This window comes from Tursiops truncatus, chromosome Y (assembly GCF_011762595.2).
Source record: "Tursiops truncatus isolate mTurTru1 chromosome Y, mTurTru1.mat.Y, whole genome shotgun sequence".
NCBI lineage: Eukaryota > Metazoa > Chordata > Mammalia > Artiodactyla > Delphinidae > Tursiops > Tursiops truncatus.
In genome coordinates this window covers 5,337,379-5,362,927 of record NC_133428.1, presented here as the reverse complement: position 1 = coordinate 5,362,927, position 25,549 = coordinate 5,337,379, and the positions used below count along the sequence as shown (strand labels likewise).

Sequence of the window (25,549 nt, the reverse complement as noted above, 5' to 3'; positions counted from 1 at the left end):
CCTTTTCTGACCCTGTGACTTCAGTCAACTAAAGCTTAGACTCTGTGGACCTTGGCCCCAGTGCAATGCTGAATTCTCCCCTGCTCAAGCCCCTTCATGAATATGCATGTACCACCCAAGCGTTTTCCCCGCCCCTTCATGAATATACATGTACCCTGAGATTAAAGCTTCCCCAGTTTTGCTGTTCGGGAAACACTGCTTTGGGAAAGGGCCCCTGTGTTCTCCCTACTTGCTGCAGATGATAAATCCTTCTCCTGATTGTGGCTTGGTTGTGTCTTTGGCTGCACACCCACCAAGAGGCGACCCCAGTTTTCGGGTCACGGTCCTGGGATCTGGCCTTGATCTTATGGGTCTGAATTCACTTTAAGGAATGCAAAGACTCTAGTGGCTTCAAAGTATCAGGGACAAGGGTGTGGATGGGTCTGGGAGGGAGGTGACAGAGCACAGCTCCTATTCAGTGGCATGTGGGATCCTCCCAGACCGGGGCGCACCGTGTCCCCCGCATTGGCGAGCGGAATCTCAACCACTGCGCCACCAGGGAAGCCCTGATTCTTTTTTTTAAATAACTTTATTTTTTTAATTGGAGTATAGTTAATTTACAATGTGTTAGTTTCAGGTGTACAGCAAAGTGAGTCAGTTATACATATACATATATCCACCCTTTTATCAGATTCTTTTCCCATAGAGGTTATTACAGTGTATTGAGTAGAGTTCCCTGTGCTGTACAGCAGGTCTTTATTAGTTATCTATTTTATATATAGTCATGTGTATATGTTGATCCCAATCTCCCCATTTATCCCTCCACCCCCTTTGCCCGCTCGTAACAATAAGATTGTTTTTTATGTCTGTGACTCTATTTCTGTTTTGCACCTAAGTTCGTTTGTACCAGTTTAGTATTGTATTCCTGAGCGGTGAGAAGCTGAACCTGAATTCGGTAACACTTTGTCTTTAGAGTTGGTGAAAGGATTCAGCCCCACACAAGCAGACAGCTTGTCTTCAGGCCATTTTATTTTGACCCCAACGGAGATCTCTAGGGAGCGGGGACCTAGTTTTCCCGGGCGGTCGGCTCTTGTGGGTCAGCTTCCCGATCGCACCAGCAGAGGGGGAACCGACCACAGCAGGGCTGGAGCCACGGCTTCCAGAGGTTGTCCGGCATGTCCAGCTGCAGTGGAACCGGGCTGAGTGTCCGGCGATGGTCCTCCATGGCCTTTGTGATTCTCTCCATCACCTCATGGAATGAGGACTCCGTGTCTGGCGTGAGGGCGTGGGCCTCGGAAGGGTCTCTCGAGAGGTCAAACAGCAACGGTGGGTCATGATGGGCTACTTTGTCCCCAGAGCATGGGCAGACCCCTCTCCCGTAGCAGGCACTGGCTCCGGCTGGGTGGAACACTGGGGTCACGTAGTGGACTTTCCACACTGCCCCTCCTGGAGGAAGGGCAAGAATTGGGGAGGGTTGGCATGGAGACAGGACACATTGCTGGAGAGCTGGGTGATTCACAAGTGCCAGGGGCTGGAAGCAGCCCAGGTGTCCATCAAGTGATGGATGGATACACAGCATGGGGGCCATCCACACAGTGGAATATCACACAGCCATGAAAAGGAGTGAAGCTCTGACACAGGCTGCCACGTGGATGGACCTTAAACACACGTTGCTCAGAGAAAGAAGCCAGACACAGAAGGACACACAGTGTGTGATCCGTTTATAGGAAGCGTCCAGAACAGGCAAATCCACAGACACAGAAAGTGGGTTCATGGTTACCAGGGGCTGGGGGAGGGGGATTGGGGAGTGAGTATTTAATGGGTTTGGAGTTTCATTGTGGAGGTGATGAAAATGTTATAGAGCTAGATGACGGTGAGGTTTGCACCCACTGTGAAGTGCTAAATGTCACTCTATTTTTACATTCGAAAAGGGTGAATTTTATGGTGACGTGAATATCATGGACTGAATGTTTGTGTGTCCTCCACCCCTTCAACCCCAGATTCATTGTGGAAGCCTTGAGCTCCACCGTGATGGGATTAAGAGATAGAGCCTTGGGAGGTGATCAGGGTTAGACGATGTTGTGAAGGTGGGGCCCCCCGGGATGGGATTTGTGTCCTTATAAGAAGAGAAAGAGGCCAGAGCTCTCTCTCCCCAACATGAGGACACAAGGAGAAGGTGGCCGAATCTGACCCAGAAGAGAGTCCTCCCTAGAACCAGACCGTGCTGGCACCTTGATCTCATACTTCCAGCCTCTAGAACTGTGAGAAATAAGTGTGCATTACTTTAAGCTCCCTGCTCTGTGGTCTTTTGTTATGGCAGCCGGAGCTAAGATGGTGAGGGAGAGCGCCACAGAGCTGTTTACAAAAAGGAATGAATTACTTGTCTTGACGGTGGTTTCCTAAGTGAATTCTCAGTGATGTTTTTCCTGAGCTTCTCTCTAGCTGTGAAGGTTCCACCAAGAAAAGGAGGGAAGGAAGGAAGGAAGGAAGGAGGGAAGGAGGGAAGGAAGGAAGGTAGGGAGGAGGGAAGGAAGGAAGGAGGGAAGGAGGGAAGGAAGGAGGGACGGAGGGAAGGAGGGAAGGAGGGAAGGAAGGAAGGAGGGAGGAAGGGAGGGAGGGAAGGAAGGAAGGAGGGAAGGAAGGAGGGAAGGAGGGAAGGAAGGAAGGAGGGAAGGAAGGAAGGAGGAAGGAAAGAAGGGAGGGAGAGAGTAGCATGCATCTGTAAGACATCCTCCAGCGTCTGAGAAGACTTACTACTTAGAGGTCAGCTGGCACCAGATCTAGCTCAGCCTCAGGAAGCGATTTTGACCAAATGGAAGGAGAGACTGAGGCTGTCCTCACACCAGCACTGCCCCCCGCCGTGGGTCAGACCCAGGACTGCACAGCCTGAGCCCTGCGGCTTCCTGCTGCGCGGAGAAGGAGGCCCCCACTCTCCCTCTGGCATCCCCCCGCATCCTCGCAGGGCAGCAAGTCTGGGGAAGCCACACGTGTAACCAGAGGGCAGTGAGCGGGACTCTGGTGGCCGTGCCTCTTCCAGGACCAGGTGGGAGGGCTCCCTTGGATCCTGGTGTAGGAGGACCAGGGAGGGAGACGGGGCAGGGCTGGGGCTGCTCCTGGGACCTGGACAGGAGAGTGAGAATGAGGCCAGGGGTCCCCATGCAGCCAGCAAGTGTGGGCAACCAAGACCTGTGGTCAGACGGGCATCCCGTTCCCTTCGTCCCCACAGCCACCAGATTTCCCTGCGCGAGCCCTGGTTCCCAGGCTGGCACCGCTGTGGTTTGGTGTTTTTATGGGAACACTGGCTTCTGTTCCCTTCGAAGCATTTATGGTGACCTGCGGTCTTTTTTTTTTTTTTTTTTTAATATTTATTTACTTATTTGGCTGCGCTGGGTCTTAGCTGTGGCACGTGGGATCTAGTTCCCTGACCAGGGATGGAACTCTGTGCCCCCTGCATTAGGAGCGCGGAGCCTTAACCAAAGGACCCCCAGGGAATCCCTGCGACCTGTTGTCTTAACAAGTGTCAGTTTTCTCACCTGTGAACTGGGGACAGGAATTGTCATCTGCTGGGGTTTTCAGAGTAAAATGAGTTCATCGGCATCGGAGGACACTCACTCAATGTCCGTGATTGTTTTCATCGTTCAGCAGATGAGTACAGAGAGAAGACAGACAGAGTCGTAGGGAGGGGACTCAGGCCAGAGAGCGGTAAATAGACACCAGAAATGAGAAGATTGCCAAGAGTGCCGGATGCCTGGAAGAAAATACAAGCGGTCCAGGTGATGGAAGGCGGACGTGTGCAAGGTGCGGGGTGGGGTCATAGTGGATGCGGGACGTGAAGGTCAAGAACGGAGGACGGTCAGCCTCCTGAGCATGTTCTCGATGGCAGGGACGGGTCGTGCAAAGGCCCTGAGGCAGTAACTGCAGGTTCTAGAATCACAGGGCATGGTTCTGCTGCAGCTTGGTGACCGGGGGCTCCTAGGGTCCGAGCTCTTGCCCCAGAGAAGGGGAGGGGCTGGCTCATGTCACAGGGAGGAATCGGTATGGTGGGTGGTCCTGGAAAGGTTTTCATGGAGGGCTAAGTGGACAATGGGAGTGGGATGAAGAGTGGACCTGGGGAGGCCGGTGAGGGGGCCGTCGAAGAGACATGGCACGTAGGAACAGGGGACTTCCCTGGCGGTCCAGTGGTTAGGGCTCCACGGTCCCAATTCAGGGGGCGTGGGTTCGATCCCTGGTTGGAGAACGAAGATCCCACATGGCGCGTGACACAGCCGAAAAACAAAAAGTTAAAAAAAAAAAAGTAAGAACACACTCCCTATCTACCTTGAAAAAAAAATTGAGATATTTGCCCAATAACTGAGAGAGGAGAAGTTCGGTAATGGGGCAGCCACGGGGTAAAGGAAAAGAGGATGAACGTTGATCCCAGGTATCGGTGCCACTCACAGCAGTGCTTGAAGGTTGGGCTATGGAACTGAAGGAAAGTTTAAAAAAACGCTTAAAAAGGGAAATCTATAATATGTGACTTTAAAAAATCAAAAGCGTAGCAATAGGAATCATCCCTAAGCATAAATGCTGGTAGACTGAACTGTGCAATTGAATGAAAGTTTTCTAAAAAATCGTAAAAGGGGAAATCTATAGTATGTAAGTTTAAAAAAGCAAAAATGTAGCAATAAAAATTATCCGTAAGCATAAATAGTTGTAGATTGTGCTAGGTAATTGAATGAAAGTTTTTGTGTTTTTTTTTTGCCACGCCCCATGGTATGCAGGATCTGAGTTCCCCAACCAGGGATTGAACCCGTCCCCCTCTGCAGTGGAAGCACGGAGTCTTAACCACTGGACTTCCAGGGAAGTCCCTGAATGAAAGCTTTTTTTTTTTTTAATCTTAAAAGAGGAAATCTATGTTATGAAATTCTTAAAAACCCAAAAATGTAGCAATAAAAATCATCCCAGATGATGATACTACTGGAAAGGATGGACAGGAAAAGGAGGGAGATTTTTAAAAAATCTATTGGTAACTTCCTCAAATAAGGGGGATTCCAAAAGGTATTCTTTTATTCTTGTTTCAGACAACTGGACATGTCCAGAGAATGGTTTTGAGGCATAAAGAAAAAAGAGTGAGTTGAATTGCAAGAGGGCTATAGGCCTTCCCAAACCCTGGAAGAAAACCAAGTCCTTAAGGCAAATCCACAAAAAAGGGAGAAAATGTCAGGGCAAAATGCAGAATAATAGAGAGGGAAACAGAAATGAAGAAAAGAGAAGAAACTCAAATAGCTGAAAGTCTGTTACCACAGACCAAGGCAGAGGCAGAACTCAAGCAGTTAGAAAATTTAAAAATATAGTTGTTTAGTAAATCCAAGAGCTGGATTTAAAAAGATTCATAGAAACAGAAAACCTCAAGCAACTCCAGTCAGACGATGATGGAGAATCCAGCTATAAATATGGAAGCAATTAAAATACAATGAAATGACTTGGTAAGGGAGCAAAGTGCTTGGTAAAACGAATAGCTTTTCAATAAGAAGTGCGGAGACATAACATGCCTCAGTTTGGGAACACTTGATATTGTAAAGATACCACTTTCCCCCCCAAAATCATTTATACGTTGAAGACAATTGATATTGATATTCCTGTGGGATTAAAAAAAAATAGTTGCAAATGATTTTACAATTCTTTTGAAAGGACTGTTGGGCCACAACAGCCCAGAAAAGTTTGAGGTGCAAAAATTATTCACTAAACATGTTACTGCTTGTTTTACAAAGTTATCGTTAATCTAACAGGTATGAGATGGTGTCATGAAGTTAAGACACGTGGAAAGCAAATATAGATTAAGAGGACAGACTGGAAAGTTTAGAATCAGGTTGGAACACCTGTGTGTGTACAAGTGTGTGTGTGTGTGATGATAAAAGTTGCACCTCACCTCATGGGGCTGGGGGACGGGAAAGCCATAGACCAGAGAATTCCCTTCCGATCACCACGGGATGATCGACAGTGAAAGGACGTTGCCGGCATCAGAAGAAAAATACCGCCAAGAAGGAAATAAAGGAGCTCGCGTGGACATGCAAAAGCCACAAAGAAGCAGAAAATGCGAACGGAGGCCAAGACATGACTCCTTCAGGCAGGCTACTCACTGTTCCGTTGGTGCCACCGGGCTGCGTGCAGGAAGCTCTCGCAGTAATGCATCAGGAACTCGTGCTCCGAGTGCTGGGCTGTCCCCAGGAGCAAGGGCAGCAGGTCCCGGCCGTCAATCACCCTACAGGCAGGAGCACAGGGACTCAGGGCGGGGCTGCTGGAAGGTGGGCGTGGCCTTAACAAGCCCAGGGCCGACCCGGGGCAGTCAGCACCCCAGCCGCCTGCACACAGCGCCTTCGGCTAAAAGATGTTGGAGGGTCCAGCTTGCTCGGCTGAAGTAATGGTCCCCCCAGCCTTATTCTGAAGGCACAAATAGCTAAACAAAATGGAAACACCTGCTTGGTTCTGTATGGATTTGAGCTTTAAGTCGTTATAGAACATGCGGCATTCTTCAACAAGACCTGGAATCATTTCATAAGTATATATAATAAAAGAAATCTATATGCCTATGTAGTGTATATATGCAATATACATCATTATATAAAAAATATATACCTTATATGCACAATATATATCATTATATACAAATAGACATATATACACTATATATGCAATATATAATATATACACAATATATGTATTATATATTCAATATATACACTATATATTATATATACTGTATATACAATATATATATACACATACCACATACATATACCATAGATATGTGATATATATACCCACCATATATACATAAAATATATGCATACCGCATGGATACACCACACCTATAGCACATATATATATACACCATGAATATACACAATATATATCATTTCATTTCCAAACGTGTATTCATATACACATACACATATGTTTACATATGTGTATGTGTATAAATATATATAAATGTATATATAAATAAAACCAAGCAACAATATATGGCTGAATTTTATCTTCTAGCAAAATACATTTGTGATATACATGATGGACAAATTTTTATTTTTAAAACAAATGAGATATTATAAATTAATGTTAAAAATTAGCAGCCAGTTAGGAGGGAAAAAAATCAACCAGAGACATGATATTCAATGTAAGAGAAGAGAAAAGAGGAGAATGTAATATTCAACATCTCTGCTGATAAAGCAGTGGAAATGATAACACACATATATGTAGATGTGCATACACACATACTGTATGTGTCGTTTATATAATAAATAAATTACATGTATAAATTAAACTGATTTTAGTTCTATTATTTTAAAAACAGATGCTCTCACATACAGCCAGTAGCAATTCCTAGGGAACAATTTGACAAAATGTATCAAGAGTTTAGTAACTGGCCACACACTTTGACCCAGGAATTCAACTTCCAGGGATTTTTACTAAGAAAGTAATTATGACAGGCAGTAAAATGACAAAGACAGAATTTTTTTCAAAATGAACACAGCTGAAGTCCACCTGTAACAGGTTAGTTGAAAGAATACTGTAAAGCCATTAAAATTTTTGTCCATGCATAAAGTGTCTAAATATATATAGATATATACATATATATCTCTCTATATATACTGAATATTTTATACAAATATATAAAATATAAATATATAATATATCTAAATATATATAGTACATAGGTATCATATAACTTAATTATGTATTCATCTCTACGTTGTCAAGTTTACGAAATAATTTTATTTTCTTTCTATTCCTCCCAAATTTTCTATCATTTTTAAAGGAAGAAAAACTGGAATCGGGCTTCCCTGGTGGTGCAGTGGTTAAGAATCCACCTGCCAGTGCAGGGGCCACGGGTTCGAGCCCTGGTCCAGGAAGATCCCACGTGCCGTGGAGCAACTAAGCCCACGAGCCACAACTACTGAGCCCGCGAGCCACAACTGCTGAGCCCACGTGCCTAGAGCCCATGCTCCGCGACAAGAGAAGCCACCGCAATGAGAAGCCCGCGCACCGCAATGAAGAGTAGCCCCCGCCGGCCACAACTAGAGAAAGCCCGCGTGCAGCAACGAAGACCCAACACAGCCAAAAATAAATAAATAAAATAATAAATAAATAAAAAAAATAAGAAAAACTGGGATCATGAAAAGTCCCTACCACACTACATCAAAAGGAATCTCTTGTGATGAATCGTTAGTAAATTCATTGATGCGTTTCAGTGACAATCGTCCTTATTATCAAATGGCTCCACTTAAGACTGAGAAGAGAAGGACATTTTGTGCGTAAAATGAAGCCGACGTTGGATCCCAGCAGAGAATGATGAGCGTTCTTCCCGATACTGATCTCACGGATGTTTTATGCCAAACAAAAGTGACAGTGATGTTTGACATACATGTTGGCTCTACACAAAACACAACTACCTTCTTCGGGCTGCTCTGTACCTGTCATGGGGCACCTGGCCACCCCCCAGCTGGACCACGGTGGGGAAGACATCCATCAGGCTGGTGGGCTCGTGGATCAGGCGGCCAGCGGGCAGCACCCCGGGCCACCGGAGTATCCCTGGGACCCGGATCCCACCTTCCCAGCCGCCCATGCCTTTGCCACCTGTGTTTAAACATGAACAGGAAAGAATGTGATTGAAAACCCAAAGTGTTGCTTACCTGGGTGATTTAACCTTTCCATCCGTTTTAAATCTCTCTTTCTCTCCCTCCCTCTTTAATTACATGACGACATTTAGTTCCTCCCTGGCAGAGCATAGATTTTGTTTTATTTATTATTCTGGGTGTTGGTTTTCCACCACACGGGGGTCAGGACATGGATACCTTTGGGGACATTATTCTGTTGACCACAACGATCATTTGGGTTCCTTTGGTTTTTGTGACTTTGCTTTGTAAACTCCCATTCCAGAGAAAGCGTTGGGAATTACTGGGAAGAGATGAAGCCAGTACACATGGATCTGGGAATGTCTCATCCTTACCTTTATATATCCCATTCCAGCCACCATATTGATGGTTTCCAAACTGAGCCTCTAAGGATCCCCCATGATCCGACGTAAAATAAACGAGGGTACTGTTGGTCAAACCTTCTGTGTCCAAGGTATCAAGGATCTGCCCTGCAAGAATAGATGGGTGTGTGCCAGTCAAAATAGAAGAAACTCTTACACCGGATTTTTGGAACGCTTCCTTTAAATGAGTCTTCAGTGTTAAAGCTTAATGGGAGTCAGCAGTAATATAATTGTGCTATTTTAAGCATCTTCGATCTAAGATTGACATATGTCTTTGTATGTGCCCCATCCTGTTTCCAGAAAGTTTCAGGAAAGCTACAAGTGTACCTGCTGCATAGGACAACGTCGTGAACCCTTACAAATGAGGCAAAAGAAGATTACAGAGAAAAATAGGGAACAGGATGGGAAGGACGGTGACAAAGGCATTTGTACATGGATGAAGAATAGTTTTCAGTGGCAGTTCTAAGTTTCTTAGAGTCACATAAAAAATATCTGTACCCCCATGTTCATAGCAGCAGTATTTACGATAGCCGATACATGGAAGCAACCCGAGTGTCCATCAATGGATGAATGAATAAAGACAATGTGTTTTATACATTCAATGGACTATTATGCAGCCTTGAGAAAGGAGGAAATCCTGCCACTGGCGGCGACATGCATGGACCCTGAGGGCATTATGCTCAGTGCAGTATGTCAGACAGAGAAAGACAAATACTGTGTGATCTCACTTATATGTGGGATCCAAAAAGCCACACCTACAGAAAGAGAAAACAGATTGGTGGCTACTGCAGGTGAGGGTGAGGGGTGGGAAAAAATGGGGGAAGGTGGTTGGTTAAAAGTTACAGATTTAAAAAAACGAGTGTATTTCTTTGGTGTTTGGGTGTTGCTTTTTTATACAGTCTGACCAGGTCTGCATTTTTTTTTTTTGCGGTACGCGGGCCTCTCGCTGTTGTGGCCTCTCCCGTTGCGGAGCACAGGCTCCGGACGCGCAGGCTCAGCGGCCATGGCTCACGGGCCCAGCCGCTCCGCGGCATGTGGGATCTTCCCGGACCGGGACACGAACCTGTGTCCCCTGCATCGGCAGGCGGACTCTCAACCACTGCGCCACCAGGGAAGCCCTGGTCTTCTCATTCTTTACATCCTTCCCTCCTGCAGTTTCTGGACGAGGAACCATCACTTTCTCATCTGGAAAAGGTACCTACCCACCATCCAATCCATCTCTTCTGTGTTGTCCCCGTACAGCCCATGGGGACTCCTCCCTCGGAAGTTCTCGGTAGTGATGAGAGGGGTGTGGACATGTAGAAAGGACACGAAGAGGAGGAAAGGTCCTTGCTTGTTTCTGAAAGTAGATACGATGTGATGGGAGTTATTTTTTGGTCAACCTGAGATTGAGCTCCCACAGATGCTAAATACAAATTTCCATTGTCACGTCCTTACTCAGATACACGACTGTGCTGCTCTACCCACCAGCAGCAACTGCGTAGATCTGTTCCACGGCGCGATGTTCCTGTGTCTGAGAATCTTCAGTGTGATGACTTTCTTCCTTCTAAAGTCTTTGGAAAAGTCCACACGAATTTTTTTATTTTTTGGCCGTGCCACGGCATGTGGGATCTCAGCTTCCCGACCAGGTATCGAACCCGTGCCCCCTGCAGTGGAAGCGCAGAGTCCTAACCACTGGACCGCCAGGGAAGTCCCTCCACACTGATTTTATACGTCTTTTTCTTCCTGATTATCGTTTTCTAACTCTATGGACTTCGGATGACTGAAAGTAAAATAGAATACCAGGATGCCATCTGGTCTGACTTTCATTTTATTGTTATTTCGGTATATTTTTCGATTTCCAACTTAGCTGAAAGAATAAGTGATTTGCACATTCAGTTTTCTTGACAACTGCTCTTATGCAATGAAGTTTAGGGTGTGGAATAGTCATGAAAAAACCCACTTTCAAAATGATGTATATGGGGTTATTAATCTCAAGTTGATTCTCCCCAATCTAGACAATTCCTCACCTTCCCCTGTCTTCACCTGATCTTTATGGTCTAATCTACACCCTTAAAGGACAGAAGCAAAGGTGAAGCTCTTAGACTTAATAAGGACACATCAGGTTAATTTGTTTTAATTTGAAAGCCAAGTATTTGCTTCACACCTGACCCAGATTTGGCAATTCCATCAAAAGCTCTCTAAGAATATTCCGGAACATGATCACCACCCAGGTAAGTTGGGGTTCCATGGAGTCACCCACTCTACTGGAACCCCTTTGGGGAGCACAAAGTGGCCTCCGTTTGGTGTAGCTTTTCATTGTGTCCCTCCTGGTCTGGCCTGGTAAGTCTCTTTGTCACTGTCACTCACATTTACATCCAGGCTGAAGTTAGCCACAGGACCGCTTGGTCCTGATGGTAGAGCTTTAAAAATACTTAGAATTTATTGCAAAACCTACAGGTGATTCAGTTTCATATGTTCATTAAATACCACCCCTGTGGTAACCAGGGGTGCTCAAGGAATTGGACTGGCTCTTTTTTTTTTTTTTTTTAGCCATGCCACGTGGCTTGCAGACCAGGGATAGAACCCGTGCCCCCTGCGGTGCGAGCTCAGAGTCCTAACCACTGGACCCCCAGGGAATTCCCTGGTCTGGCTCTAAAATAAGAAGGAACAGCAGCAAATTTCAACTGACTGGTCAGTTGTTTCAACGGATCCAGTTGAGTTCCAGGGAACATCATTTATGCCCCATTTTACCAAAAAAATGTCTTTCTGAGCTGGGACCGTTTCACCACGCCAGTACCCATTCCAGAAGAAGCAGATTCTGAATTCATTTTCATCCTGAAGCCACCTTTGATACTCACCTTTTGACAAAGGATGAGACCTCCTTGAGCATAAGAGCCGTCGTCCTTTGAAGGGACATGGGCTGCTCGGTGATGGCGTGATTTCGCATCAGAAAGCAGTCGGCGTGAACAATCAGGGCACCCATGAAATGGGAGGTCGTGAGGCACAGCAGGGCCACAATGGCTGAGCAGATGACCAGAGTCCAGGAGCCCGCTACCAGGCGAGTGAGTTTCCCAGCGGTGAGTGTAAAGGCGGCCAACGCCATGACATGCGAGCAGACGTTGAGTTTATGCTCCAAGCCTGCACGCTTTTCAGACACTTCCCCGGGCTCACAGTCTCCCATCATGGAAAACGGCATTCCGTAGAAATGGTCAAAGCCATGGCTGAGCGGGTGGTGGCAGTAATCATCGGAGGATTCACAGTTGAGACCCAGATGCCATTTTCCTGAAAAGCAAGAAGTACGCACACGTGACAACGGTCCGACCATCCCTGGGGGCGTGGGTATGGTGTGCTTGCCAAGTTCTAGGCTCTCTGCTGGGTGGTGGGATGAGGTGGGGATGTAGAGGAGGTGGGGGTAGCGTTTGCTGTTGTTTGTACCACAGCCTGGCCAGGTCACTTCAAGGGAATGAGGACCTTGTGTAGCAGCATTTCCTCTGCTGCTGGAACAAAGTCCCATAACTTGGTGGCTTGAAACAACAGGAATTTATGCTCTCACAGTTCTGGAGGGCAAGTCCCAAATCAAGGCAAGTGGGCAGGGCCGTGCTCCCTCCAGAGGCTCCAGGGGAGGGTCCTTCCCGCCTCTTCCAGCTTCTGGGGGCTCCAGGCGTCCCCAGGCTCGTGGCCGCATCCCTCCCATCTCTGCCTCAATGGTCTCACTATCTCCTCTTTGTAGTCAGATATGTGTCTGTCTCCCTCTTGAAAGGACGCTTGTCCTTGTACATAAGGAAACCTGGATCATCCAGGATCATCTCCTCATGTCAAGATCCTTCACTGAATCACATCTGCAAAGACCCTTTTTCCCTAGGTAAGGTTATATTTGCAGGTTCCAGCAGTCAGGACCTGCTATCTTTGGTGACCCTTATTCAGTCGACTCCACCTGACTTTGCGACTGTCTACAGGAGAGCAATAATCAAGGCACACAGTGGCCACACGGCTCTAGAAAACGTCATCTGATGTGACCAGCGTGAGCAAAAGATTTCCTGCCTTTAGAATTCTCCGTCCCTTTTGCTAATTCATTATAATCACAGTCAGGGTGGTGGTGGGTGACAGGTTTTGCAGACCCCACCTGCCGTGTTCAGTCAGTGGAAGGTGATTAGCTCCCCTGCTGTCACTGCTGGAGCATTGATACGCTCTGTGTACCTTCTCAGCAGCCCAATGGTGTCCGTCACCCAGAAAACCTCATGTGATTTCCCGAGCGATATATCCACGAATCTATTGGATTCTATATTCAAAGAGCTAAAGAGTTAGCTTTGCTCTTTCTGATCGACAAAGGAGACCGTTAGCAAAACTTATTACTATAACATGATAATGATCATGACTCCTTGAGCCCCTTTCAAGAAACTGCCGTCCCTAATTTTCATTCATTCCACACATGACGTAAGCGGTTTGTTGACGTATAGAAAGATAAGCCTGCTCTTTATGGAAGCAGACAGGAAGGTTCTAAGCTGCGTGGTCACATTTCTAGACAGGAAATGGGGAAACCCAGCATGATGAAAATTTTTGGTAATTTGGTAAAATTAGAAAAGAAATGAGAAATCCCACTGTGTCCCAACTATTTCATTTCCAAACTTCTTACTTGACTATAACCTCCCTATAAAAGTAATGTGCTCCAGGGAGATCAGCTCAGTGCTTTGTGATCACCTAGAGGGGTGGGATAGGGAGGGTGGGAGGGAGACACAAGAGAGAGGAGATATGGGGATATATGTATAGCTGATTCACTTTGTTATAGAGCAGAAACTAACACACCATTGTAAGGCAATTATACTCCAATAAAGATGTGAAAAAAAAAGTAATGTGCTTAATACTTAGAAAATGTCCATACCTATGAGTCCAGTGGCATAGCCTTTATCTTTCAATATTTTTGCAAAAGTTGTTTCATTTGGTGGAAGTCCTCCAGATACGCCCGTCCACTGAAGAACACGGTAACCATTACTGGACACCATACCTTTGATCAATCGTTTTCAAAGAAATGTTACAATCAGACATCGATTTGTATCATCATTATTATCACTTTAACTTAGAACATTCGGTGGAAATCTCCATTATTCAAAATTCAGTTGAAAATTTACTTCCGACGTGGGTTGGTCTCATGGGTTTTATTTTTGTCAGCAAAGGAAATGATTCATTAATCGAAAATGTTAGCGAGAAGACTTACGGTCCTGCTGTGTCAAGGTTGTAAGCCGAAAGAGAATTAAATGAAAAGGAAAACAGAATTAAAAATGATTTTATGATGTCACCAAACTCTTGATAGAATCCAGTACTTCTCAAACTGGTCTGCACATTGGAATCATGGGAGGGGTTTCCAGAATATCTATGGTTATCATATCACCCCAGAGACTGTGATATTAGTTGGTCTGGGGTGGAATTTGGAATGGTTAAAAGGTCCCCCCAAATGATTCTCATGTGCTGAAAAGGTAGGGAACCACGGACATAATTCATCCTGACCCTGATAGATCCAGGACCTCTACCCAATCATTTAAAAATGTAGGTTCAATATTTTTATAAAGCTCTGCAGTATGCAGTTGAGAACCCACGATTTAGAAGATGCTCTTTGCCTCCTAGACCTTTTTGATGACTGCAGCTCAGTCTGATCAGAGAGGATCCACTTGGTTCAAAGAGCGAATGAAGTTCTCAGTGATCATGCTTTGGAAATTGGAGAATTCTGAGATTTTCCAAAACCTCAAGAATGCGTCTGGTTCAATGAAGGCTAGTGAAAACCAAATAGTTCTAGGTCAGGACAAAGAAAGTTGGGGTGTTTCAGCTTATGTTGTCGAGGATTTATTCTTCCCTGAGCAGGTTGCAGAGAACTATATATAGGAGGGTCTCTGGGGGTCACTTTGATGGGTCAACTTGACCAGGCTACGGTCCCCAGCCATGCAAACACTAGTCCATGGGTCTAGGTGTTGCTGTGAAAGTCTTGTGTAGATTGGGTTAACATCTGCAATCAATTGGCTTCAACTAAAGGAGGTGACCCCCGTGCAGGTGGGTGGCCTCATCCAGTCCGTTGGAGGTCTCCAGCACAAAAGCTGAGGTTTCCAGACACAGAAGGGATTCTGCTTCAAGACTGCAACACCAGATCCCACCTGCGTCTCCAGCCTGCTGTCCTGCCCTGAGGATTCTGGACTTGCCAACCACACAGTCACACTAGCCAGTTCCTTAAAATAAATCTCTTTACAGAGTAGGAGACAGAGATGGTAGATCCTAAATAAACAGCTGATAGATTGATAGATGGTAGATGGATAGACAGATGATAGATGGATAGATAGATGATAGATGGATATATAGATAGATAGATGATAGATGGATGGATAGATGATAGATGAATAGATAAATGAGAGATAGATAGATGATAGATAAATGATAGACAATAGATAGATGATAGATGGAAAGATAGATGATAGATAGAAGATAGATAGATAGATACATGATAGATAGATGATAGATAGATCTTGTTGGCTCTGTTTCTCTGGAGAACTCCGGCTGATATAGGGTCTGAAGTCTGTCCCTACTCCCAGGAGTCAGCTTCAGGGTCAAAGGGCAGAAGGACATTATACAGACTTTCAAACTTTTAGTCTACTTTCTACCCAAATCCCCAGGGAGATAGAAGATTGGGAGAAAAAACCCCTCCAAACCCCTCTGAAAAACAAACAAAAAAACCCCCCAAACCAAAAAACCAAAAAGCCCCAAACCCCCCAAAAACAAACAACAAAAGAAAACAAAAAAGCCAAAAAAACAAAGAAACAAAAGAAAACACACCAAAAACCTCTCAAAAAACAAAACTAAAACCAAAACCAAAACCAACCAAACAAAAACCCCAGAACTTTATAACAAAAGATCTGCATGACTTTTAATGCAAGAGAGGATGATTTTGGAGCCCCTGAGGTGGAAGGGGAGGAATATTCTGTCGACGTATTTCCCTCTTTAAAATCATTCCGAGGTCTCAGATCTTTTTCTTGGGGCCACAGAGAGCAAAAGAAATTCCTTTTCCACGCGGCGGGCAGAGATTTGAAAACAATCTTCGGAGACCCCTATCTCTTCTGCTTCAGATTAAACATATTTGGTTACTTAAACTTTTGCACAACCAGAGTCATGATAATGCCTGTTAGGTCCCTTAATATCCCTCGGGGTAGATTATTACGTATGTTATACTAAGGGTTGAAAAGCTATGCCCCCCGGGGCAAATGTTGCCTACCACCTGATTGCATAACCCCTGCAGGTGGAGAATGGTTTTGTACGTTTTATTTAATGGTTGGGGAAAAAATCAGAAGTCGTATGTTTCATAACATAGGAAACTATATGAGATTTAAATTTCAGTGTTCATAAATAAAGTTTTATCAGAACACAGCCATGCTCATTTATGTATGTAAGGTCTGTAGCTGCTCTCAAGCTACAACAGTAGAGCTGTGTAGCTGTATCACAGGCTACATGGCCCACAGAGATGAAAGTATTTAATATCTCGCCCTTTCGAGAAAGAGTTTGCCAACGCCTGCCTTAAATGGTTATCCACATCACAGGAGACCATCAAATGCACCGGGCTCTACCAGTGTCACCTCGTTATCTATAGCTCTTACGGACTCCAATCTGACGGGGGACTTAGAGCGTTCTCTTCCCACTGTACTGGAGAATCCGCACGTGATTAGTCAAAAAGAGCATGTTCCTGCCCACTGCGTGGTTAGACGGAAGGAAGGACAAACCTGATCGGAGAGGGTATCTGCCTGTTAGGAAAGCGGCTCTGCTTGGCGTGCACACGGAAGCCGCGGCGATGTGCTGGGTGAGCATTACGCCGTCCGCGGCAAGGCGGTCAACGTTCGGAGTCCTGCAGACGGAGACGTTAACTGCTTTACTCCTTAGCGCACAAACACAGAGGCTTTTCCCGTGAGCATAGTGACATCCTACTTAATAGAAAACTTTCCAGTCCCCAATTAACACATGCATGCGTTCTTAGGAACGAACAAAAGACAACGGCTTTGCAGAGCTGGGGATGGACCTAGAGCCTGTGATACAGAGTGAAGCAAGCCAGACGAGAAAAACGGATACCGTATCATATCTTTTCCATGTGGCGTCTAGAAAAATGGTACAGATGAACTTCTTTGCAAAGCAGGAATAGAGACACAGACGTTGAGAACGAACATATGGATACTGGGCGGGTGGGATGAATTAGGAGAATGGGATGGACATAGACACACTACTATATATAAAATAGGTAACTAATGAGAACCTACTGTGTAGCACAGGGAACTCTACTCAGTGCTCTGCGGTGACCTACATGGGAAGGGAATCTAAAAAAGAGTGGCCGTATGTATACGTCTAACTGATTCACTTTGTTATACTGCAGAAACTAACACAGCATTGTGAAGCAACTATAGTCCAATGACAATTAGTAATTTTAAAAAAGGCAGTGGAAAAACTTCAAATGTCTTCTGAAACCTCAAAGAAGTATCCACTGCGTTATTATTGACCAAGTTTCCACAATATACGACTGGTGCCGAGGCAGATACGATAAGAGATCCAGCATTGAGAGTCCAGAGTGACTTCTCACTGAGGACACACAGTCTTCTTTTTTTCTTTACTTTTTATTTTATATTAGCGTGGGGTTGATGAGCCGTGTTGCGTCAGTTTCAGGGGTGCGGCACAGTGACTCAGCTATCCACAGACGTGTATCTATGCTGTTTCAGATTCTTTTCCCATTTAGGTCGTTACAGAGGATTGAGCAGAGCCCCCTGTGCTCTACAGAGGTCCTTGCTGGTCACGCATTTTAAGCACAGCTGTGCGGGCACGCTACTCCTAACTGGAAGATTTGACTCCACGCTACCAGCGCACTGTCGGTGGGACGTGAGGGTGGGACTCAGATGCAGCGTCAGGGTAGTGCCTGTGCTACCAGAGACTGTGCTGATGGAGATCATACTTAAGAGTGAAGCGATTATTCACACACAGGATGCGTGTGAGCTGGCGTTCGTGCAGGTGTGGGAAGAAGGCGGGATTAAGGGCGTTCAGAGAAATGATGTGTGTGCAATTCTGTTATAGTTTGAACTGCACAGACCGAGGGTCAGCTGCGATAGCAGTGGCCTCTGCACCGGGGTGTCAGATGAGCAATTCTCTGGTCCTTGCCTTATGGTGTCGTTGCCATAGCAGCCGACATCTCCGATGCCGAGATCGTCTGCCATCAGGAGAAGGATATTCGGACGGGAACCAGATAGACTGCGGCAAGCTGAGGGCTTCAAATCCAGAAGCACACTGACTGTCAGAGCCAGCCAGCTCCTGAAAAACAAGCTACCCAACAAGGCTTCATGCTGCTTTCCACCTGATTGACACTACTTCTGTAAGTGGGAAGTTGGGTTCCCTCTTTTAGGGGACTTTGATATTATCAGCCCATTTCAGAAGAGTTTGAATACACCTCTTAGGCATTTGAATTTTTTCTCTCTCTGTCTTGCTTTTTTTTTTTTTAAAGTTAAAAACAACTCATCCTTTCATGGATGCCACCCTGGGCACGCAAATAAACAGCAGGACAAGGGTGTTCCAATCCCCAGCAGCGTCATGAAATAAAGATGGAAATCTGAATCTGATGGAATTTGTGTCGTGGGCTTCCCGGAAAACCAGACACCGGCCCCATGGCAAGACTTGACGCACAGCTGCATCGGAAAGAGTGAGGTGGAATTCTTTCTGGAGCTGCCGGGGAGCACCTCCCAGGAAAGGGTGCGTGGAACGTGTATATTAATCGTGAATCCTAAGGAGGGGAGGGATCAATTACTAATTTAGAAAGATCAGTTTACTATCAATGCATTCTGAGAAAGCGACATGAAGTCACACAGAGGCAGACCTAGAAGATGAACGAGTGCCCATCATCCTATCTTACCAAGAGTGTTCCAGATGTAACATGTCCTCTCTGTCCTTGTGTTTCCTGTAAGAGATAAAGAGGTTGATATTAACACAGGCAGCAGAAAATGAACTAATGCAGGAAGTCAAACAGTAAGTCTGTAACGAGAAAGGGAAACGTGGATTCTCTCTGATGCTATCAATAACATCTTAACTACTAAAAACTCATCAAGGAATGAATGTTCTTCCCTACTCGAAAAGCTTTACGAATGCTGAACACTGTCTTTAGAACGTAGAACATGGCCTTTGTTAGCTCTAGCTTAGGTCAGAGTGTGATCGGTTTTGAGGCACTCTGTCAGAACAGAAACGTATCTCCCTGTAGGTGAAAGTTCCCGAGGTGTTCTAGATCCAGGAGTGGCTGCCAGGAACCATGTTTGGTCCAGATGGATCTTAAATCCCATACATGGAGCAAGGAAGCAAAGCCGCGTTTCCGCTGAAGGTTCTGGAATTCTGGGGCCTCACCAAGGTCGTGGTTCACGGCTCTCACTTGCACAAGCTCTGGACAAAGTGGGTGTTCCGCTCCAGTGGAACGTGTTTCAGCTTGAGGAAGCTGTGAACGCCCTTGAGATAGGCCCTTGGGTGAAACGGAGCCAATGTGCAAATAACGTACCTGGGAGCAGAATGTAGGAGGTAGGCTGTGGGCAGAGCTGGAGTGGCTCCGTCCTGCTTGGAATTCTGCTCCAGCCTGACGAGCTGGAAAAACCAGCTGGTTTGGGGGTGTCTGCCTTTGCGTTTGAGTCCTGATGTGACTTAAAAAAAAAAAAAAAGAATGTGGGGAATTCCCTAGTGGTCCAGTGGTTTGGACTCCACACTTTCACTGCCGGGGCCGGGGTTCAATCCCTGGTCGGGGAACTAAGGTCCTGCAAGCCTCAAGGCGCGGCCAAAATAAAGAAGAATGTAGAACATGTGTTTATCAAGAGCCGATGGTAAATATTTTGGGCTTTTCTGCCCAGATGGTCTTGTCGCTACTACTTCTCTCTGCCGTCATAGCATGGAAATGGCCACGGACAACCCAGATGACTGGCCCTTGTTGTCCTCCAATTAAACTTGATTTCCAAAAACAGGCAGAGTTTGCCAAACAGACCAGAGATTCCTAATTCCCGATATAGAAGGCAGGAGTATAAAGGAAAATGCAAAATTCAGTGATAAAATATTGATATGAAATAATCTCCAATTCATATTTAAAAAATTTTTTGATTGTGGTAAACGCACATAACAAAATTTCCCATCTTAACCTTTTTTTTTTTTTTTTTTCCGGTACGCGGGCTTCTCACTGCTGTGGCCTCTCCCGTTGCGGAGCACAGGCTCCGGAGGCGCAGGCTCAGCGGCCATGGCTCACGGGCCCAGCCGCTCCGCGGCATGTGGGATCCTCCCGGACCGGGGCACGAACCCACGTCCCCTGCATCGGCAGGCGGCCTCTCAACCACTGCGCCACCAGGGAAGCCCTATCCAATATATTTTAAATGGAAGAAAAAAAAAAAAAGAGTCAAGAGAGTATGCTGCTGTCCCTACAAAGCGATCATAGGAAAGGGGAAGAACACGTGTATTTACGTGTCTACAAAGCCGTCTGGTGACAACAGCTACTTTCTGCAGATAACTGGCAATCCTGTCCCTTGATGCGTGAGACTCAGACCTTGGGCTAACTTTCTAGCTCTGTTTCCCTGGAAACCCAGTAAAGGTAGAATGTCAATGGGCGACTGGGCAACATTATGTGTAATAAAAATGCTGGTCCCTGGCAGCCTGTTTGTGGCCATGAGGAACCATGAAGACATGAGAGAATCCAACTTGGGGCTTCTGGGGGTCAGTGGCCCTTGACCTGGCATGGCTTTTGCAGTGACCCAGAAGCTCTGCTCATGAGCTGTTTGAAGAGAAGTTGGCTCGCGTGGTGGGCGAGCTTCCGAGCTGGGGACGTCCAGCCTTTCAGAGTGACACCCTCTCCATCTAAGCTGTCCCCTGGGAAGGTGCAGACTAGCTGCTGGCTGGCTGTGTGTGCAGAGGCATGGATCGCTGTATGCAGGGCCTTCTCTAAGGAGAAATGGCCCAGTGTGCTTCCACCCTTCTCCTTCTGAGCTAGCCTGACATTTCCTGGTGCTTCATGTTCTCTGGACATTAGCCCTTGCCTGCAAAACAGAGGTGGCTCCTTCCAAGCTCACTTGCAGTTCAGGTGCTTTCTCACACCTCCCCAAGCTGCGTCCTCCTCAGCACAAGGACAGGGCAGCGCACCTGTGGTCAGCCGGATGACCATCGCATGCAACTGGGACAGGGCTTGGGCAGCGAGAAACCCCGCAGACAGGTTTCTCTGGATGGCTCTCTGTGGTCACTGCCTCTGTAGTGGGGAAGCTTTCAGTTGGGATCAAGGCTGAGGGCTCCCATCACGCCTGGTGAGACGTACCGTGACCCAGGCTGTTTATTTACCTCATTCCTTTCGAAGAAGGATCTTAGTGAGGTGTGAGCTACCTGGCTTGCTGCCTCTTTTTCGCGTCTGGTAGCTGGTGTACAGGTGGGGGACCTGTTGCAAGGTGATTGTGTCTGTTTGCACAGACACAGAGTTAGCTTTAGGGTTCTTTCTTGGTGTTATACATCCCATGGGTGGACAACGTACAATGCCATGTACACCCCGCCCCCGCCCATTAGAGTATCATATAGAGTAGTTTCACTGCCCTAAAAATCTTCTGTGCTTTGCCTGTTCATCCCTCTTCCCATCGTAACCCCTGGCAACCACTGATCCTTTTACTGCCTCCATAATTTTACCTTTTCCAGAATGTCATGGAGATGGACTCATACAATATGTATGTTGTGGATGAAACTACTCCACTCTCTGCTGCAAGGACAGAACACCAGGGACTTTGCCTACTAGACCTGTTTTAACATGTAGACAGTTTGGATGGCGTATCTCAAATTGAGCAGAGGGGGGAAGCTGGAAATGCTTTCGTTTCACACCATCGGCATTCGCCGTACCCTTTCGTTTGTTCCATTTTGCAATTTTTGGCTACAAATCTTTACCTCTCAGGAGGTCTATATGAACATTTTAATTTATATGTATTTATATATGAAATAAATACATTTATGTATATGTATGTATAGATACATGTATATATAAAACACAATAATCATATATAAAAATATGAAAATATATAATATAGTATAAAGTAGATATGATTGTTTTCTTTACATCTATTTTAATCTTTTTTTTTCTTCCCCCAGAAAAAGCATGTTATGGGCTTCTTCTGACTTTTCTAGGGAACGTGACTGGTTCTACTTGTTCTGCTGGTGGGTTAGAGTTGAGTGTATATACGCCGCTTGAGCACATGGTGGAAATGTCATACGAGGTTTAGTTTTATCAAATCTTTGGTTCACCTCTTCAGTGATAGGCTCTCTATACTTAGCTGCACAGAAGGAGCGTATTCTTCTGTTCCAAGGAACACAGCATCTTATCCCTTAGAACACTGCATGCTTTTCTCCATGTTGGCTACCAGAGAAAACTTTTCATAAGAAAGAGACAAAGAAAGAGCAGAGGGTAGGGTGGTGGTTGCAGGGGGTGGGGGGTGGGAGAAATGGGAGGATGTTGAAGGATGCAAACTTGCAACATGTAGGTAAATACTTTCTGGAGAGCTGACCCACCCACAGTGATTACACTCAACGCTGCTGCTGTAATGTTAAGTGTCAAAGTTGCTAAGAGACTAGATCTCAATTGTTTTCAACACAAAAAAGCAATGGCAACTACGGAGGTGATAGCAGTGTTAGCTAACGCTATTGTCGCAATCATATTGCAACATAGAAATGTTATCAAACTGGCCCTTTGTATACAGCAAACTCTCACAATGTTATCTGCTAATTATATCTCAATAAGCACAAGGAGATCAACGGCATGCTTTGTGACGACCTAGAGGGGTGGGGTAGGGAAGGTGGGAGGGAGACGCAAGAGGGAGGGGATATGGGGATATATGCATACGTATAGCTGATGCACTTTGTTATACAGCAGCAACTAACACAACAACGTAAAGCAATTATACGCCGATAAAGATTTGAGAAAAAAAAAAAGAATACTTACCAAAAAAAAAAAAAGTCAAATACTTTGACCATTTAAAAGCAAAAAAGATACAGAAAAAGAGAAAGAAAGCCCCGCAATGAAGTATTACCCATAATGTAGCCTTTGAGGCTCTTCCAGGGGAGAAAGAATTACAACCCCTGGTTCCCCGCTGTCCTCCAGACCCCAGGAAGCAAGTCTCATTTCTCCACTACACTTGAGCCCTGTTCCCAAACCCGGTTCAGTTTTTAATCTTAGCATCTCTTCAACGTCCAATCCACATGCTCCCAAATCTCTTAGCATCTCGCGTGGTTACATTCGCTCTTTCTGAACTAAATTCTGCATTCCTTGTAGACATCACCCAAGGCAAAAATCTGACATGCCTATCTTTGCTTTCCATGTTTAAGAAAGTCGCCGCTAACATACGGCCAGATGCTGCCGTGTGCCCTGCAGCCACGCGTACTTAGGGGGGCTGCCACGGGTCGCTGGCCGGGCTGGAGCGGCCTTGCTAGCGTCTCAAGAAAAGCTGGTTACCTGAAGGGCTGTCTCTGGGCCAGGCCAGCTGTAGGTAAGCGAACGGCTGCTTCTCCGGGGGGGACCAGCCCTCTGGGTGCTCTTGCCGGGAGACACGATCTCAGCTCTGAGTCAAGGACCTCTCTCCGGTGCACGCATGTGCCAGCTGATTCACTCTTCAGAGCAACAAGGATCGTACGGAAACCAAGTTAGGTTGTCCAGAGAAGGGGCCGGGAAGTCCCTGGCGTCTGCTGTCTGCGCTTTTCGGGTTTCTACAGAAGCCCTTCTGTTCTCATTTACAAACTGTAACACTTGCAGAGGGATCTCTGACAACTCTTGCTGGAAACAGGGAGTCTTTCATTCACAAGTAGGTTGAACCCCGCCTGGCCTTTGGTCAATTCAGACGGGGCATTTGCTGGCTGTGTCTCAAAGCAGGGAAGCAGTTGCCTTGAACATCCCTCTGGAACAGTCCTGAAACGTCCTGCTTCTGCCGCCTCTGGCATCCGCCTTCAAAATAAACAGAAGACAGAAAATAGCTCTGACTAAGCTGCAACTACCTCTAGATACAAATGATGTTTAATTACCTGATAACGTGACTCTCGGTGGAAAGTCGTTTTTGGCTGCACGCCAATTTCTTTTTCTTTTCTATTCGCTAATGTTAACATTTGTTCTGTACGTCTGTGTCTCTATTTCTGCTTTGCAAATAAGTTCATCTGTATCCTTTTCCGAGATTCCACATCTATGTGTTAATATACGGTATTTGTTTTTCTCTGTCTGACTTCCTTCTCTCTGTAGGACAGTCTCTAGGTCCACCCGCGTCTCTGCAAATGGTGCAGTTTCGTTCCTTTTTATGGCTGAGTAAGGTTCCATTTATAGATGTACCCGATGTATCTACAAGCAAATCAGTTACCCCCCAAAAGACCCCTCCGGGGAATAAGGGGCTATTTGGAGGCGGGAGAAGACCTGACTCTAGCTCGCCTTGTCAATGTGACTATATCGCACCCCAAAGCTGGTGAAAACTGGGAAGAACAGGGATTGAAATTACTTATACCTGGTTGGTGGATTTTGGATGCAGCTTTCTGGGACAAAAAAAGACAACTTGGAAAACCTGCAGTCATGAGAACAGTGAACTTACTGTGAGTCACTCATGCACGTCCGATGCTAGGTCACCAGCACTTTCCTGAACTTTCCAGAAGGTGCGGGCAGAAAGTTTCTGCCCAGGTAGGTTGTGACTGCCACCTGGCTGCACAGTAAAATGCATCTCGAATTCAGAAATACTATCATGAGGGTGTTGCCAATAAAATTTCCTGTGCTGCGGGCTGTCTCTTCACTCTCTTGGCCGTATGCGTTGACACACACCGGTTTTTAATTCTGAGGCAGTGAAATGTATCTCTTTTTCCCTCTTTGATCGCTTGTACGTTTGGTGTCATAGCGAAGGAATCATTGCCAAGTCCGAAGTCATGAAGCTTTAACCCTGTATTTTCTGGTAAGAGCTTTGTCCTTTTAAGCCCCCTTTTTTAGGTCTTTGCTCCATTTGGAGTTCATTTAGGGGTCTATCCACGCAGTGGCATATTACGGTCATCAAAAGGATTGAAGCACGGACACAGGCTTCAACGTGATGAACCTCAAAAACGTGATGCTCAGTGAGAGAAGCCAGACACAGAAGGACACACAGTGTACGATTTCATTGATATAAATTGTCCAGGATAGGTAAAGCCATAGAGATTTGGGGCTGGACACGTTGAGTGGTCACCAGGGACTGGAGAGAGGGGATGATGAAGGGGGACTCTTACTGGGTAAGGGGTCTCCTTTCGGGATGATAAACATGCTTTGGAACTGGATAGAGGAGGTGCCTATACAACATTGTGGGTGTGTTAAACCCTCTGAATGGTAGAGTTCACAATGGTAAGTTTTGTGTTATGTGTATTTTAGGACAATCAAAGAAACGAAAAAAGAACCTGGGGATAAAAATGTCTGCTGGAGAACAGATTAAAATAGAGTTTGTAACTTGCCCCAAATTCCATTTCTAGTAAGTTGTTTGATCCACGGCAGTGGTTGACCTGAACGTGTCCACTTAATTATCCTGCCACTTCCCCTGAGAGAAA

The 25,549-nt window shown here is 45.8% G+C and overlaps 1 protein-coding gene across 8 annotated transcripts; it reads right to left on the bottom strand.

Annotated features, from left to right (window-relative positions):
* Nucleotides 1-549: 549 nt before the first annotated feature.
* ARSL (arylsulfatase L) lies at nt 550-23,942 on the bottom strand. 8 transcript variants are annotated; one of them, XM_019944751.3, is made up of 12 exons: nt 23,466-23,561; nt 19,515-19,653; nt 18,885-18,929; nt 18,140-18,301; nt 16,726-16,847; nt 13,854-13,976; nt 11,833-12,256; nt 10,195-10,331; nt 8,966-9,100; nt 8,430-8,592; nt 6,099-6,220; nt 550-1,425 (listed from the first exon to the last, which is right to left on the bottom strand). In XM_019944751.3, exons 3-12 carry the CDS (start codon nt 18,905-18,907, stop codon nt 1,046-1,048), a joined length of 1,791 nt encoding a protein of 596 aa, XP_019800310.2. In that variant the 5' UTR covers nt 18,908-18,929; nt 19,515-19,653; nt 23,466-23,561; the 3' UTR covers nt 550-1,045. The 8 variants fall into 8 exon arrangements, 7 of the variants coding, with proteins under 7 accessions (XP_019800310.2, XP_019800309.2, XP_073655843.1 ...); XR_004524690.2 differs by lacking the exon at nt 19,515-19,653 and adding an exon at nt 3,513-3,727 and having other exon boundaries at nt 1,291-1,425; nt 23,466-23,942; XM_019944750.3 differs by lacking the exon at nt 19,515-19,653 and having other exon boundaries at nt 23,466-23,935.
* Nucleotides 23,943-25,549: the final 1,607 nt, after the last annotated feature.